General features: G+C 36.2%; 1 protein-coding gene across 11 annotated transcripts in view; it reads left to right on the forward strand.

Annotated features, from left to right (window-relative positions):
• Positions 1–17,767, forward strand: part of MESK2 (misexpression suppressor of KSR 2) — a 379,072-nt gene that overhangs the window by 183,584 nt on the left and 177,721 nt on the right. For all 11 annotated transcript variants that reach the window (XM_067092545.1, XM_067092546.1, XM_067092543.1 and 8 more), the window contains one exon: positions 4,588–4,653. In XM_067092545.1, the coding sequence (XP_066948646.1) occupies positions 4,588–4,653 (66 nt within the window). The remainder of the gene's footprint in view (positions 1–4,587; positions 4,654–17,767) is intronic.

Below are 17,767 nucleotides of genomic sequence, written 5' to 3' on the forward strand. Positions count from 1 at the left end.
TTAAATAGATAAGAAAAATCCTTTCAATGGAAAGAAACAAGAGTAACGAAAGAAAGCACAACAAAAGATGGGTGAGTATTTGATAAAAACAAAAATAGTTTCAGCTCAGAACGAAATTGGAAATCATTCCAGACCGAAATTGGAAATTGCCTCCCATTTCTTTCAAGTCGTATTGGGAAGTGGAGAGACATTCGTTTATGACAAAAAAATAAAATAAAAAAAAAAAAAGCAAACAAAAATGAACAAGAGGTTAGTCAAGGAAAAATGCACCACTGATGAAGCGGGAAAACTAAAGTCTAACATGACGGAATCGGATTTATTTCATCCCGGTTTTGCTCCCCCACATCCAGTATCAGGTTACATTCTCTCTCTCTCACTCACTCTCTTCTCTCTCTCTCTCTCTCTCTCTCTCTCTCTCTCGAGAGAGAGAGAGAGAGAGAGAGAGAGAGAGAGAGAGAGAGAGAGAGAGAATGTACCCATCCAGGCAGATATTTCTGGCTTTTAGAATTTAGTGTCTCCATTTTTCCCTTGTTTCGGGGTCTGAAAAACTTTGTTGATAACAAAACAATTATATATATATATATATATATATATATATATATATATATATATATATATATATATATATATATATATCTATATATATAGATAGATAGATAGATAGATAGATGTGTGTGTGCTTGGATGTGTATGTATTTACACGCACATACATTACAGTGCTATATTGTGTCAAGGACCAGATCAGGCTGAAAAAGACATTATATATATATATGTATATAGTGTGTGTGTGTGTTTAGACATACGCACATTAAACTCATATTGTGTCAAGTCAGCACTATACGAGATAAATTGAGAAAGAGAAACACACGCACGCATAAATACATGCATACAGAGAGAGAGAGAGAGAGAGAGAGAGAGAGAGAGAGAGAGAGAGAGAGAGACTCTACCAGATTCTTCTGGCATGATTCTGTTGACATTTCGAAAGCTACGGCGACTTTTTCCTCTCCTTTGATCCATTAAGGACGTAACCTCTTGTGCCTCTATCGTCGTATTTCTTTTGTTGTCGAGGCGGGAGGAGGAGGAGGAGGAGGCCGTAGGGAGCAGCCATCCGTATGGAAGCGAAGGTAAACAAGTGTCTCGGGATGCTGCAAATCATCACATTCGACTTGGATTCGATTTCCGTCCGTTGGAGCCGATTCCTTTCGCGTTAGGAGTGGCGTCTTCAGCTGAGATAAACGTCTTTTCCTCTTTTTTCACTTTGGAATACATTTACTGGAAGTTTTACAGAGAGAGAGAGAGAGAGAGAGAGAGAGAGAGAGAGAGAGAGAGAGAGAGAGCTTGGGAGTACCGATTGTCTTATTACCCTCATTCATTTTGCTATGTTAGATTTAATCTCTCTCTCTCTCTTGAGAGAGAGAGAGAGAAGGAGAGATGTGAACAGTTGAATTTACAGTTAACATTAAAATAAGATGAAGATAAACACACACACGTGTATATGTATATATATATATATATATATATATATATATATATATATATATATATATATATATATATATATATATATATCATAGAAACCCAGCCTTGTAGATAACTCTGGGTTACAGACAGTGACTATTGTAGACTTGATGAAGCTCAGAATGTGGTGGCCCACAGAGTTTAGGACACCTGTGAAGCCAGTGCAGCTGTCCAGCGTGAGGAGTTACGCAGAGTGACGTGTGTGTGGTAAAATGGTGTTTGTGTGTACATATTAAATTTATGGTCTTCTGTTTATGTGTTCCTGTACATAAAAGTAGGCTACGTATGGATGTTTGTATTCAGGAAAATTTTTTGTTTTTATGTTTTTTGTACGCGTGTGAATGTTGAGTTGCGTTTTGTAAGGATATGCAAGTTTGTGTGTGTGTGTGTGTGTAGGTGTCTACTGTTTCCATGCATGGTTGCATATATAAATATGTAAGATACTTGTGTATTCAGCCAAAAGTCCATGATGATACTCAGCATTTCTTATATTTGTGCAGTCATAAGAGTCTTTCCCTGGGTCAGTTGTTGTTTTGTGTTTTTATATGTTTGTTTTTATTGTTGTTGTATCCTCTCCATAGCATAGTCCTTCCTGCCCACGGCAAGTCATAAATATTTTATGTCGGGGCGGGGGCGGGGACCGGTTTCTGGAGATGCCGTGTAACGCTCAATAAACTGTCTATTTGACGCAGTACACACCCTTACTGACACAAAGTGAGCGAAGGACGATATGGCAAAATAAGACCGCTCCCCTTTCCCCCCCTCCCTTATCCCGCAGGCTGAGCAACTTATATTTGCTGATGTTTCTTTTTCACGTCTCGATAAACTTATTTTTTGCTAAGATAATTCTGTTGCATATTTATGGAAATTTTTTCCTGGCATAAATAAAATGCAAATTTATGGTGACAACATTTTATATGCAAATGACATTGCCGAGGAAAAAAACATTTTTATTTTATATCAAGTCTAGAATATTAAAGGATGATTTGTTAAATTGACCCAAACAGCTAAAATATATTTTGACTCAAAATTTATAAAATGCGGAGGAGAAGACGACACGAAGGAACAGTGAGAGACTAAAAATAAAGATGGAGAATGATCCAAGATGGCGACTAGGGCAGCAGGGCAATTAAGCATTGATCTCCCTATTCCGTTGTAAAAGAGCTCACGTGAACTCTGGGGGACTTCCTTCGTGCTTCAAAAGACTTGGCTAGGATCGTGGGTCTGTGTACCTATACATACATACATACATACATACATACATACATACATATATATATATATATATATATATATATATATATATATATATATATGTACTGATATGTGTGTATATATATATTATATATATATATATATATATATATATATATATATATATATATATATATATATATATATATATATATATATATATAGAGAGAGAGAGAGAGAGAGAGAGAGAGAGAGAGAGAGAGAGAGAGAGAGAGAGAGAGAGAGAGAGAGAGAGGTTTGTGTGTTTGTGCATGTGTCTGTTCCTTTCTCTAAAAGACGGTGCCATCTCGAAACTGGAAGACAAAGACTTCGACGACTTTTGTTGTCTTGATTCTTTCAGTTCCTTTGTCGGAGAGAAAAGTTTTCAGTGAAGATAAATGTAAAGGAAAAACCCCGTTTCTTCAAAGCATATTTAAGAACGTTTGTAAATAAATTCAGTTTTTGTTTGGTGCATTATACAAGTAAATATTTGTATATAAATAGCAAACGTTTAAACAGTATATCTACACACTTATAAAGCATATTAGCTCCTATATATATATATATATATATATATATATATATATATATATATATATATATATATATATATATATATATATATATATATATATATATATATATAAAGATAAAAATATATATATATGAAACACTATTTGAGCTTTGCAACCATATATTTCAGGCACTTCCTTCTGTGCCCCTGTTCACTGGTGAAATATGGACAGATGAAATGTTACAAGGGTATATATACAAAGCATATACAGATGTGGCATTAAGTCTCGGATGGAATGCAGGTGACCGTTTCCTAAGAAGGTGGAGAATAAACAATTCCATAGTGGTTTTTGGCCTCATTAACTCCCGTTTGGCGACGATTCTGGTGGTCGTGTTCCCTGGAACACCTTCTTCAGAAGCGGTCTGAGGATTAAAGCGTCGATGTCGTCCGATTTCCAATGTCCTCCTGACAAGTTCATGTTGTTGGTTTGATTGATGATGGCAGATTCCAGCATCTTTCTTTTGTACGGACAGCTAGTTTTGAAAACCAGCTCCGCCCGCTCCAATTTATGGAATGGCCTGTATCTCTGATATGTAGATGGTTGCAACGTTCAAATAGTGTTTTATGGGCCTTTTTATCTTCATATTGTACTGTGGTTTTGCAGTAAAAGACATTCATGTATATATATATATATATATATATATATATATATATATATATATATATATATATATATATATATATATATATATATATTTTTTTTTTTATATATATATATATATATATATATATATATATATATCTATATATAGATATATATATATATATATATATATATATATATATATATATATATATATATATATATATATATATATATATATATACAGGTTAACATCACTAATTAAAATTGTAATGTTCAAACATCACACACAGAGATTATTATTATTATTATTATTATTATTATTATTATTATTATTATTATTATTATTATTATTATTATTATTCAGAAGATGAACCCTATTCATATTGAACAAGCCCACCAAAGGGGCCATTGACTCGAAATTCAAGCTTCCAAAGAATATTAAGGTGTTCATTAGGAAGAAGTAAGAGTAAGTTAAGGGAAATACAGAAAGTAGAGATCTTACTTATTAGAAAAAATAAATAAATTAATAAATAGGTAAACAGATAGAAATCTATTAAAGTACGTAATTACCTTGCACTTATAATTATAATTTATACATCCACGCGCTCTGACGAGCATCTGAGTGTTGTGCTTAATTGCGAGATAAACACGAGATTCTTTTGTCTTTTCTCTGCAGGAAACTCCGATCTTCAAAGATGCCTTCATCCGTCGCCATTCCGGCCGAACAAGCCTCTCTTTTAGGGTAAGTACCTGCCCTTTGTGTCGCATCTCTCTCTCTCTCTCTCTCTCTCTCTCTCTCTCTCTCTCTCTCTCTCTCTCTCTCTCTTTTATTTTGAAGACCTATTTAGGCTCTTTTTGGGGTGTCAGGTCGGCGGTTTCTATTTATGTGTTATGCGTTTTGGGTCTAAATTTATAGTGATGAATTTATGTGTTTTGTTTTGCTTAACTTGTTAAGTTTCCGGTAAGCTTTTTATTGTATTTTTTTCTACGTATTTTACCTTAATAAACTGTTATGGCTACGTTATAGACATTTCTATATTGTAATGAATTTCATTCATGTTTTCCTTACTTAACCTGTAAGTGTAGGTTATGCATTTTTCTCTATTATGATAAATGTTAGTGGTAACATTAATTGCAAAGTATATATATATATATATATATATATATATATATATATATATATATATATATATATGTATATATACATATGCATAGTGTATGTATATACATATATATATGTATGTATAGTATGTATGTATATATATGTATATATATATATATATATATATATATATATATATATATATAATATATATATATATATATATATATATATATATATATATATATATATATATATATATATATATATATATATATATTATATATTTCCTTCAGCGTAATTTTTTTCCTCTATTACCTTCTTAGATTTACCTAAAGTGGAGGTCTACAGTTTGCATTTACCATAGATAAAGCAAAATTTTATAGACTTGTGCACACTGAATTTATCTGTATGTCGTTACAAAACTCGTGTGACCCATATAGGTATTATTTCCACTTGTATTCCTGAAACATCTTGCTTGTCCTTCTATGTTTTAGCGGTTATTGTATTGTTTTCATCTTCATCTTTTCCATTATTTGGTGGGTGGGGTCAGGAAGGAGAATTAACTCATAAATAAGGAGTCTATATCGGGGCCAAAGCTTGACTTTACATATATCGGGCCAAAGCTTGACTTCACATATATTGGGGGGGGGGCAAAACTTGACTTCACATACATCGGGCCAAAGCTTGACTTCACATATATTGGGGGGGAGCCCAAAACTTGACTTCACATACATCGGGCCAAAGCTTGACTTCACATATATAGGGCGGGCGGGCCAAAGCTTGACTTTCGCATATATCGGGCCAAAGCTTGACTTCACATATAACGGGAGGGCCAAAGCTTGACTTCACATACATTGGGCCAAAGCTGGACTTCACATATATCAGGGGCCAAAGCTTGACTTTACATATATGGGGGGGCCAAAGCTTTACTTCACATACATGGGGGGCCGCCAAAGCTTGACTCCACATACATGGGGGAACCAAAGCTGACTTCACCTATATCGGGGGTGGGGGCAAAGCTTGACTTCACATATATGGGGGTGACAAAGCTTGACTTCACATATATTGGGGGGGGGGGCAAAGCTTGACTTCATATTTATCTGGCCAAAGCTTGACTTCACATATTTTACATCATGTAAAAAATAATGATAGGCATTGGATATCCTTTGGATGATGTGGCTAATGTTAGTATTCTTATTTGCTGCTTCGTATTACCATGATAGATTTTTACTGGAATTTTTGTTTTTTTTGGTAATGTTTCGTCGACTTTTAATTGAACTGAAATTTTTACTAGATATACTGTACTGTATTTCATGGCTATTTCTGTTTACCATTTTCCGAAAATATTTCTCTGGAATTAATTTGATTGATTGATTTTTGTTCAGTATATTCAGTGTATATTGATTTTTAAAACAAGAGAGAGAGAGAGAGAGAGAGAGAGAGAGAGAGAGAGAGAGAGAGAGAGAGAGACGCCTTTTTAAAAATTTACTCTCAAAGTATTTTATATTCTTTTGCAAAATGTTTTGCGAGTATTTTTTCTTTAATGATTACGTAATGTATCTTGTCATTTTTTTTTTGGCGCAGTGCGTTTCAACCGTACGTATTATTTTCTGCGCGATAAAACTTCATGGCAACTTCGGTGCCGGCAGCGGAGTCGCTGTTAATGTCTGTTATTCAGAATTACCTAACAGCCATCCATCCTTTTATTTTAAGCATCGTTTTTATATGCCATAAAGAGAGGCCTCCACTCCTCGGAACTGTGACCTCTTGGGTACTGGCTTACTCCTAATGTCCCACTTTTAATTCCTGAGATGTATGCTAGTACTGCACCATCCTCGTTTTTTTTTTTTTTTTTTTGCCATGCCCCTAGGTTAGGTTAGGTTAGGTTGGGTTGGGTTGGGTTATGTTAGGTCAGGTTTGCTAGGAATCTTCATGTATTGTAGGTGTGGGAAACATACCGAGATTATTTTCAAGAAAATTCTATGGTTAGTTTTTGAGATATGGCGTCCCGCTTTTTTCAGGGAAAGGTCCCGGTACTCCGTTACTTCTCGGGGAAATGCGTCCTGGTTACTCTGCAGATGTGTGGTGTTGAGAGACAGAAAATTTGGTCGCTTTCCGTTTGTGTTTGCTAAAGTATTTATTTTCTTTTCATCTTTTCATTGGTGATATTTGCTTAAGAATACTGCAGGATGGTCGTCAGAAGCTCTCTCTCTCTCTCTCTCTCTCTCTCTCTCTCTCTCTCAAAACGTTGCCTCAGAAATGTGTTACCATTAGGAGTAATTATCACTGTAAAGATCTTTATAACTACGCGTTAGGTGCATTTATATTTCCTGACCCAGCTCTCTCTCTCTCTCTCTCTCTCTCTCTCTCTCTCTCTCTCTCTCTCTCTCTCTCTCTCTCTCTCTTTGCTTTCAGAGAAATTAACATTCTTTCTTCTTTTAAATACCGAATAGATACGTGTGTTTCCGGAACCCTTCTCTCTCTCTTCCTCCCATTGCGAGCCATTTTCCATTACGCATCTCTAGCTGACAGGTGATTGAATTACACCATTTTTTACTGAACTGGGTAGGGGAGAATTCAATGGATGCATTTCTGTCCACCCAGTTCCCTGCTCAGTGCGATGACGGGCAAAATTCAGTTGATGATTTAAGTTGAATTTATGTCAGTTTTTTAACTAATTACAAAACAGTGTCGGTAGATACACTGTGAAATCTAATGTCCACATCCGTGAGTTCTACGGAAATTCTTAATATTTTTGGATTCCAGTTTCCACTGAAATCAGTTGAAAATCTGAATGGGAAATGGCGTGAATAATTGTACGCGCCATGTCCTGTCTAAGAGACCGAATGTCTCCAACACTTTACCTTCCCCGTAGGTGGGTAGTGCCATGAGGTGCACTGTAGGCATTACTTATGGTTCATTGCTGCCTCCCTTCGGTACCTCCGTTCATAATTTCTTTCTTCCATATTGTTGTCCACCCTCTCCTAACAATTGTTTCACAGTGCAACTTGGAGGTTTTCCTCCGTTACACCTTTCAAACCTTTTCTACTCAGCTTCGTTTCAACGCTAAATGACCTCAAAGGTCCTAGAATTTGGCATTTGACCTCAATTTTATACTCCATTCCTTTCCAACACTATGAGGGTGTTTCCTCAGCCACGTATCTTATCAGGTATGACTGATCACGAAATAAATCGTCAGTGGTTTGATAAGTTACATTCTGCTCAGTTATTGCTGAAAAAGCATGTACTTAGTAATATGATAGTGAAAGGCAAAAGGAATATTTTTTAGTTAATTGTCATGAGCCCTCTCTTGTTCGTTGTCATTCTGCTGTTTGTTACTGGGTCGTATCTAATCTCAAGATAAGACAGAATGTTTCAAACAGTATAAGAGATAAGATTAAGTTTTACAACGCTATGCGTAAGTCTGCCACACTTATTTTGTCGAAAGCAGCGTTCGGTAACACTATTGGAAGGCTCACTTGACTGATAAGTTACTATTCACTCGCGTAACCAGTACTGATTGACTGACACGTTATAATGTTTTGAGGACATTGGGATAGAGCACTTGAATGTCCCATTTTAGAATTATTAATATATACAGGTATGATGACATCTTTCTCGGCAGAAAAATGTTTCAATTGGTGACTATATTTTCTACCATGAATATTTTCATTCTTGATGTTAGTCAGTATCGACTTTCATTTTAGTTTTGGATCGAATGACGAGATAATATTGCTTCGTAAGGTCCAGTCTCTATGTAAACCAGTATCTTAGGAAACGCTTATCTTTACAGACTTAAAACATGTATACTTTCAAACGGTTATATATCACCAGTTTGAGGATTGGAAATAATCCCTCATTTAGAAATAATCTCGGGGTTTAAAGCTTCACCATCAAGTTGAAAATTATAATTCGTAGGTTTAGTAAATCGTAGCTATTTTGAGAACTGTAACTAACCTTAAACAAGTAAAAAATGCGCCGAAGAAACATTGGAGGGTGGATGATCAACATACCAATTTGCAGCCCTGTAGCCTCAGTAGTAAAGCCTCAGTTGAAAATTATTGTAGTAAATCGATCTGAGAACTGGTAAAAATGCGGAAGAAACATTGAAGGTGGATGATCAACACCAATTTGGACAGACAAATAACCATCTGAGGGCTTTCTTTGACAATAACCATCTCAGTAGCTTTCTTTTGCAGAAATCTAAAAAAAAAGGGAAGAAAAAAAAGTACGCTTCCCTCACATTACATGTAAAGACAGAGAACGATCTTCCTTAAGCCAGGGATCTTAGTTTACGCTTCGTCTTCTCTCAGTTTCTTGTATTTTCTCGAGGACCACGAGACGGACGAGAGGCAGTGTGGACACAAGGACCCAAAAATTCTGGGAATATGCGGATTAAGGTCTCCTAACTTTACTACGTAGGAAGTTGTTTTTGTTCGGCAACAGTATCTACCAGAATAGTTATTTTTTCTCCCTAGTGAGAGAGAGAGAGAGAGAGAGAGAGAGAGAGAGAGAGAGATTGATTTTTATCTCGAGAGTTGCTGTAGTTTACTGACACACCTCAGTCTGATCACTGAAGAAGCATACCTTTAGAGTACCCAGAGAGAAAGAGAGAGGAGAGAGAGAGAGAGAGAGTTGCTATAGTTTACTGCACACACCTGTCTGTCGTGAGACAGCATCGGTAAAAGGCGTATACATATCGTAAGACTATCCATAAGGGGAGGAGAGAGAGAGAGAGAGAGAGAGAGAGAGAGAGAGAGAGAGAGAGAGAGGAAGGAGCACAACAAGGGATGCCAGGAACAGTTGACAAAAGGGACCTCTGAGCTGGCATTGTTCGACCCATATGATGTAAGGGTGTGACAAAAGAGTGACGCATTGCAATGTTTACGAGTTCCAAGCGTGTATGGACGAGGGCTTGCCATCATGAAAGGAGGAGACAAATTAATACCCTTCGTACTGGGTTAGAATGCAGGAGTTCCTCTCTCTCTCTCTCTCTCTCTCTCAAAAACTTGCTTCGAAGCCGTTTACTTCATTGCTTTATTAAGAGAGCCATAAGCTCTCTCTCTCTCTCTCTCTCTCTCTCTCTCTCTCTCTCTCTCTCTCTCTCTCTCTCTCTCTCAAAAAGTTGCTTCAAAGCCGTTTATTTGATTGGTCAATGAGGAAAGTCATAAGCTCTCTCTCTCTCTCTCTCTCTCTCTCTCTCTCTCTCTCTCTCTCTCTCATGTGCTGTGTTTTCAGAGATATTTACATTCTTTTCAACTTTTAACTACCGGAGAGATGCGTCTTTCCCGGAATCCTTTTCTCTCTCTCTCTCTCTCTCTCTCTCTCTCTCTCTCTCTCTCTCTCTCTCTCTCTCTCTCTCTCTCCTCACAGACTTCTCCATATAATCCTTTGCTATGGGAAATATTCCTTAAATGATAGAGGAACCACCACATACCTTTACGACCATTTGACAATTACGCCAATTTTTTCCTGACCCAGATTATAGCTTCTCAGCCATTCTGTGTGGTTTGTCAGCCTGCTATTGCCTAGGGGACCATAGTTTTTGCTGCCTAGTGTCCTCTAGTGTAATTACACTAAATTGAGGAGGAAAATTAGTTTCAGGACCTTACAAATAAAGAACCACACTCGTTGCATAATATATGTATATACTTCTATACACACATACATATATATATTATATATATATATATATATATATATATATATATATATATAAATATATATATATATACATATATATAAATTATATATATATATGTATATATATATATATATATATATATATATATATATATATATATATAGAGAGAGAGAGAGAGAGAGAGAGAGAGAGAGAGAGAGAGAGAGAGAGAGAGAGAGAGAGAGAGAGAAGAATTTTGGAGTACCAGGGCCTGTTCATTTATGTTACTTAGTGGTTTTTGGTAATTAGGAAAATACGTGTATAATAAAACAGTAGAGGGTACTGTGGGGATATGATAAAAGATATATTTATATATATTAATATATAGTATACATATGCATATACTGTTGATAAATTTCCTTAATTTATTGAGTGCCATAAAATAGAGCAGCCAGTTTCTTTGTGTTCAGTAGTGTTCAAGTGAAAGTGTAATGATCAATACCTTTCAAATCACTTTTATAATACAAACTCCTTAAGACTTTAGAATGGCTGTTGACAAGTTGATTGGGTACAGTAATGGCCCTCCTTTGGAATCTCTGTTATAGGATTATAGATTTTCATTAACTGTCTTCTATGAATGAATGTTGCTCGCTCTGCAGGTCGTCCCATCGTTGTGGAGCTTAATAATAATAGCATTTCACAGCGTTTTTCCAAGGACACAACTCGTACAGTGACTTCCTAGGCTCATTGTGAGGGACAAGACAACCACTGTTCCACCTTTTTTTCCCAGAGGAAAGTTTGCTCGATGACCAAAAGACCTTGTAGAAGATCTAAGAAGAGGAATGGGTTGATCACGGTTTTTGGGAGGTCTTCCTGAGTTCTGTTTTGATATATGATGATATTTTTTTTTACTCCGGGGTGCTGACCCCCCATTGCTGTTATTTCTTGGATTTCTAACACCCCCTCCCCTGTTCCTTTTTATTTTTGAGTTGAAGTAATAAAAACACCTCATTCTCTTGTACTTATCTCTTCAACACCTAACTACTGTATTTGTTGGATAATATTTTGATAAAGCGTTTCTCCAGCTGGAACTACAACAGTCGACCTGGGCAGAGGTACATGAGTATTTCAGAAGGTTATGGCGAGGATGGGTATCACATAAACAACACTGTTTGGGTTATGGGCACCAGTGAGGCATAGCTACTTATAATTTGTGATTAAATCTTAGTAACAGCGATATGCAAAGGAAAAGATGACAGATCTTTGCTATTTACTTGCCTCTAGAGAATCAACTAGGGTTCAGTCTTTGCTTAAAATTGTCCGTGAAGCCCCCTCTCTCTCTCTCTCTCTCTCTCTCTCTCTCTCTCTCTCTCTCTCTCTCTCTCTCTCTCTCTCTCAGAGGCAACTGAATTTTTAAAAGCATCTTATACCTGAATGAATTAAATTTAATTTGCTTACAGCATGCGGTTACATGTATACTCAATACGTATATCTATCTATCTATCTGCATATATATATATATATATATATATATATATATATATATATATATATATATATATATATATATACAAAATACATGTTATGTGTGTATACATACATACACATGCAGTCACATTTAACCAACACACACGCACACACATGCCTATAACCTTGACAAGGAAAACTCACCACCGAAGACATCTTCATTTAGCAATGGGCTCCGACCTTCGAATTTTCACCTCAGAAGTTGTTTGTTTTCACCCCTAAAGTTCGGTCGCCGAAAGAATTGGAATTCCGGGCATCCACTCCTGCCCATCCATTCCTGAGCTGAAGTTATCAAGGGAATGGAGTAGTGGAGTGTTCAGATTATTCTCTCTCATCCATTGTGTGCCTGGAAAGGGTTGTGAAGCCTTTTGCCCTATAAGCGAAGAGGGCGTAGGAAATTGATGAATGCTGCGGGAAGAAGGAAAGGAAGTTGTTGAAAGAAAGATCACCGTTCAGGAGAAAGAAAGAAGACGAACCTTTCAGAAGAAGGAAATATATTGAGGACGAAGAAAATCAGTCCTTTAGGGAAAGCAGGGAAAGTAGACAAGAAGAGAAATTTAACTGATATTTTGGCAGAAAGAAAAAAAAAACGAGAAAAGGAAGGTATTTTAATCCTTGTCAAGGAAGAAAGGAAGATAAGGATGAAAAAGGATCCCTTTGAGGAAGGAGAGAAAATATATATATGAGATGAGGAAAAATTCCGAATCCTTTTTTGGAAAGAAAATGAAATCGAATGCAGAATTAATGAAACCTTGATTAAAATCATTTATAAATAAGTAAACCGTTCAGAGAAGAAGAAGAAGAAGAAGAAGAAGAAGAAGAAGAAGAAGAAGAAGAAGAAGAAGAAGAAGAAGAAATACCATAAAAGAAAGAAAAGAAATTGGGAGAGATTGAAAGAAAAGGAATTCTGTTGCTGAAGGCAAGAAACAATAAGAGATTATCTTTGAATTTGGCAGTGATGCTCTCTCTCTCTCTCTCTCTCTCTCTCTCTCTCTCTCTCTCTCTCTCTCTCTCTCTCTCTCTAGACGGAGGGTTTCTAAACCAAGTAAACTTCCCCAAAGTGTGATTACGAGACGGCGTAAAATATCAGTTGAAGGCTTTGCCCCAAGTTTTGTAGGAGGCCTCTGTCGAAACGGACGAATTTGTTGGCCCAGTTTCCGTGGGAATTGCCTAATCACCCCCAAAGTGTTAAGAAAGTCTTCTTCTCTAAGGAAATAAATTTATTTGCTAATGAAAATGGCAAGAAATTCGAGCACAAAACCTAACCTACAAGATCAAGTGCATGAGGTTTTGGGGGAGTCTGCTATCGTGTGTGTAGGGTTGTTTATGGATTCAAATATATTCAGTCTACGGCCATGGTCCTCCAGATTTTATGGTTCGACGGTACCAAATCTGAAAATCGTTCTATTAAAAGAGTTTGACCTGGGGGATTTTGGACATGCCAGAATATATATATATATATATATATATATATATATATATATATATATATATATATATATATATATATATAATATATATATATATATATATACATATGCATATTGTATATACTGTATATATATATTGTCCAAAAGATAGTTAGATAACACTGACCAACTGACATCAAGTATGTGGCGTTGCAGCCATCAGGATCACTGATATTCTCATAATTAGCGCTCTGACTTCTATAATGCTTTTTTCAGTTGGAAGATGGTGCACGTAAATGTAACGAAACGTGAAATGAACTAAAATGCTCTGGATGTGGTAGTGTTCAAGTACTTATCCCCGCTAAAATTTTTAAGATACAGTATTCATTTTGACTTACTCCAGTAGTTTTAGGGAACATTCTAATACTCTATACAGGGACGAATGTCTTCTTGAACTTTGTATCGAAATATCAGTTCAGTCAAGTGTATGAATAAATGATGGGCCGGACTCCGGAAGTTGTCTCGATACACGTGAGTAAAATGTATTGTGACCTTTCTGTCAGCTAGCTAAGGTCAGTGCACTCCTAAACACACACACACACGTTGCTTGGATTCGCCTGATAGATGTTCGTGAAGCGAGGTGGTTTATGAAGACATAAAAAAAGAAAATTATTGGACTTGGTTTGAATGAGAACACGACAAGCATTTTATCCCTTGTAATTTTTATCGAGTTTATACATTTAAGTGTAAACGGTGAATTTTGGACTAATTACTTTGTCTCCGTTGGTGGTAACTTTTTTTCTTACTTGATAGTCGCACAAGCGGTAAATATGTCAGGTTACAAAATAAAGTTGATTTATTCAAATAAGTTATTCACTGTGTTGTCTCCTTTAGCTTTTACTATTATTTCAGTGTCTTGTTTGTTCCAAAATGGAAAGTAGACTTTTCCGTTGAACCATATTAAACAGAAATCTCTGAGAGCTAAAATGCCATTCTTCGCACACAGTTGAACCCTTGTAACACCCAGAGAAAAAAAAATATTAAAAAACTATAACCACATTTATTTTTCTTTCGAGAAAATAAAATCTACCCACTGTTCCTAGCTGACGGGAAAAAAAATCGAAAGCTAAAATGAAACTCCTCCTAGACAACAAAAAAAAAAAAAAAAAAACGAGACTACACACAGTCGATGAAAAGTTTGTCAGTCATTGATTGAAACGGGAAAATGGTATTGGTTCGAGCGCCGCAGATCCTGACAGTGCCGACAAAAGATGGCCTCCTGAATTCGGAAAGTTGACGCGAACGTCTCCTTGTTTGGAAGGGGGGTTTAATTCGGCGTCTTCCTTGTCAGTAATTCCGTGTGTCTTGGAGACCCGCGCCATCTCGCTGTGATATTCCTTTCCATACATTTCGTCCCTTTTTGGTACTGTCGACTAAGAAGTTCTACAGGCTAGCGGTGTGAGGAATAAAAGACCTCCGGAAATGAGATGTTCGACAGCATGGCACATTTACTGAATAATAATAATAATAATAATAATAATAATAATAATAATAATAATAATAATAATAATAATAATAATAATAATATATGCTGTTAGAAACAGGATGCAACCGGAACCCCACACTAAAAAAAAAATCACCCAGTCAAATAGGATGACTGTGATAAAAAAAAAAAATAATAATGCATTATTCAAACTTAGGGCCACCCATAACTATAGAAGACAGACCTATGAAACCAAATCATTCCTTTTTTGGCATTGTCGAATATGCATGTTATCAATTTTTTTGAGAGGGGAGATGTTAAGTTTTCCCATACCTGTTGGCGCATGAATCTTTTCACGGAAGAAGTTACTACTGGACTGTTTATATATATATATATATATATATATATATATATATATATATATATATATATATATATATATATATATATATATATTTTTTTTTTTTTAATGAGGTTTATGCAGCTTTTATTTCTTCATAAAATTTATTAAGCTTTGTAAAGTACTTTTAGTTTTCTGAAAAGAAAACAGTTGTTCCTGCTTTGTCCGTCCGTTCGCACTTTTTTCTGTCCGCCTTCAGATCTTGAAAACAACTGAGGCTAGAGGGCTGCAAATTGGTATGTTGATCATCCCCTTCCAATCATCAAACATACCAAATTTCAGCCCTCTAGCCTCAGTAGTTTTTATTTGAAGGTTAAAGTTAGCCATAACCGTGCTTCTGGCAACAATATAGGATAGGCCACCACCGGCATTATACCTTGATTATACGCTTGTTTAGGTTTACAAGTGCCCACGGAAGCTTAATATTGTTTCAGAATTTAGGACGAATTGAAAGCAGCATTGCCTGAGTATTTTTATTTACTGAACGAAACCGTTTGCATTGAGAGATTATCAACAACTTTTCTTGCCATATTTAACTAAATAAGGAAGGAATTCCTAAAAGGAGAGTCAAAAAATAATAGGTCATATCGAATTAATACTATTACAGCTTTCATCTTCATGTAAAAATGTCTGCCTGGTAAATTATGCCCATGAAGACTGGGAAAAATTATGCCCTGTTTTAAAGTCTAATATTACGTGATGACTCATTCGGCATCACTGTTTCGAAACGCGTCGAAATTCGGTATCTTAAAGTGGAAATTTTTCAGTCAGTAGTTTTCTCAGTCATTCTCTCTCTCTCTCTCTCTCAAAATGTATTACGAGTCTCATAGTCATTCATTCACCTCATTTTGAGATTCGTTATGACTTAATGGGAGAACCAGTTTTTCAGGTGTCATAAATCCTTTGCATTCCATCCAGTAATTGAGTCGCTTTGAGCTGCTTAAATCCTCTCTCTCTCTCTCTCTCTCTCTCTCTCTCTCTCTCTCTCTCTCTCTCTCTCTCTCTCTCTCTCTCTCTCTCTCTGGTACCTTTCGAGGATTTAAAATGAAGAAGAAACATCATCACGAGGTCTCTGAGCTGTCATTGTGATATTCGCCTGGTATTCATTGGTGTGTAATTTCTCTCTCTCTCTCTCTCTCTCTCTCTCTCTCTCTCTCTCTCTTTTACATATGGGCTGTCTATTCTCTGGAAACTTGTTAAGCAAGTCAGGCCCATCCGGCTTGTTCAGTATGAATGATTTATTGTTTTGAATAATAATAATAATAATAATAATAATAATAATAATAATAATAATAATAATAATAATAATAATGAAAGTGAATTTTGCATCAGCTGCATTCAACTTATATAGGGTTTTCTCCCTCTTTCTGATAACTATGTATACACTGAATACAGCTGATGCGGCCATCGCTTTCGAAACTACATGCTTAAAAGAGGTTTTTTAAATATAATAATAATCATATTAATAACAGTAATAATAACAATATGATATGAGACCTTCTCTAATATTAATAATAGTAATAATCTGTACATGCGTCTTGCCATCTCCCCTGTGCCCCGTATACTTATTCATCGGCGTACGGCTGGTGTTTAAGATTCCTGAGGTCTGTAAAGATATACTCTGCTCTAATAGCTTCACTTCCTCTGACGTTTCGGTAGCTACAGTATATAGGTATATATTGGAGACAGGTGGGTTGCAGATTGCTTTAGATATATATAGGAGACGGGTGGGTTGCAGATAGCTATAGGTATATATAGGAGACAGGTGGGTTGCAGATAGCTTTAGGTATATGATTATATATGGGAGACGGGTGGGTTGCAGATAGCCATAGGTACGTATAGGAGACGGGTTGGTTGCAGATAGCTATAGGTATATATAGGAGAAGGTTGCGTTGCAGATAGCTATAAGTATATATATAAAGAAGGGGGGTGGATTACAGATAGCAATATTCTGTACCATTATACGACATCAGAAGTGTGCAAAAGTCGAAAATATTGATGCCTAATTCTTAATGCTCTCTCTCTCTCTCTCTCTCTCTCTCTCTCTCTCTCTCTCTCTCTCTCTCTCTCTCTCCTATGAATTACGAGTTTCTGGTCTAAATATAACCTCATTTGCATAGGCATGCCTGTCATGACGGCAGGACAGGACAAACCGGTTCGGCTGAGTAAAAATAACAGTCCTGTTCCTCGAGTAGCGGATCCATTTCAATCCGCCTCCATCCGACCTCCTCCTCGTTATAGGCCTCCTCAGCATAAAAAGCAACGCCACCTGGAGATATCACCGCGTTTTAGGCCTCGCGACCCAAGTG

Source organism: Macrobrachium rosenbergii, chromosome 49 (assembly GCF_040412425.1).
Source record: "Macrobrachium rosenbergii isolate ZJJX-2024 chromosome 49, ASM4041242v1, whole genome shotgun sequence".
NCBI lineage: Eukaryota > Metazoa > Arthropoda > Malacostraca > Decapoda > Palaemonidae > Macrobrachium > Macrobrachium rosenbergii.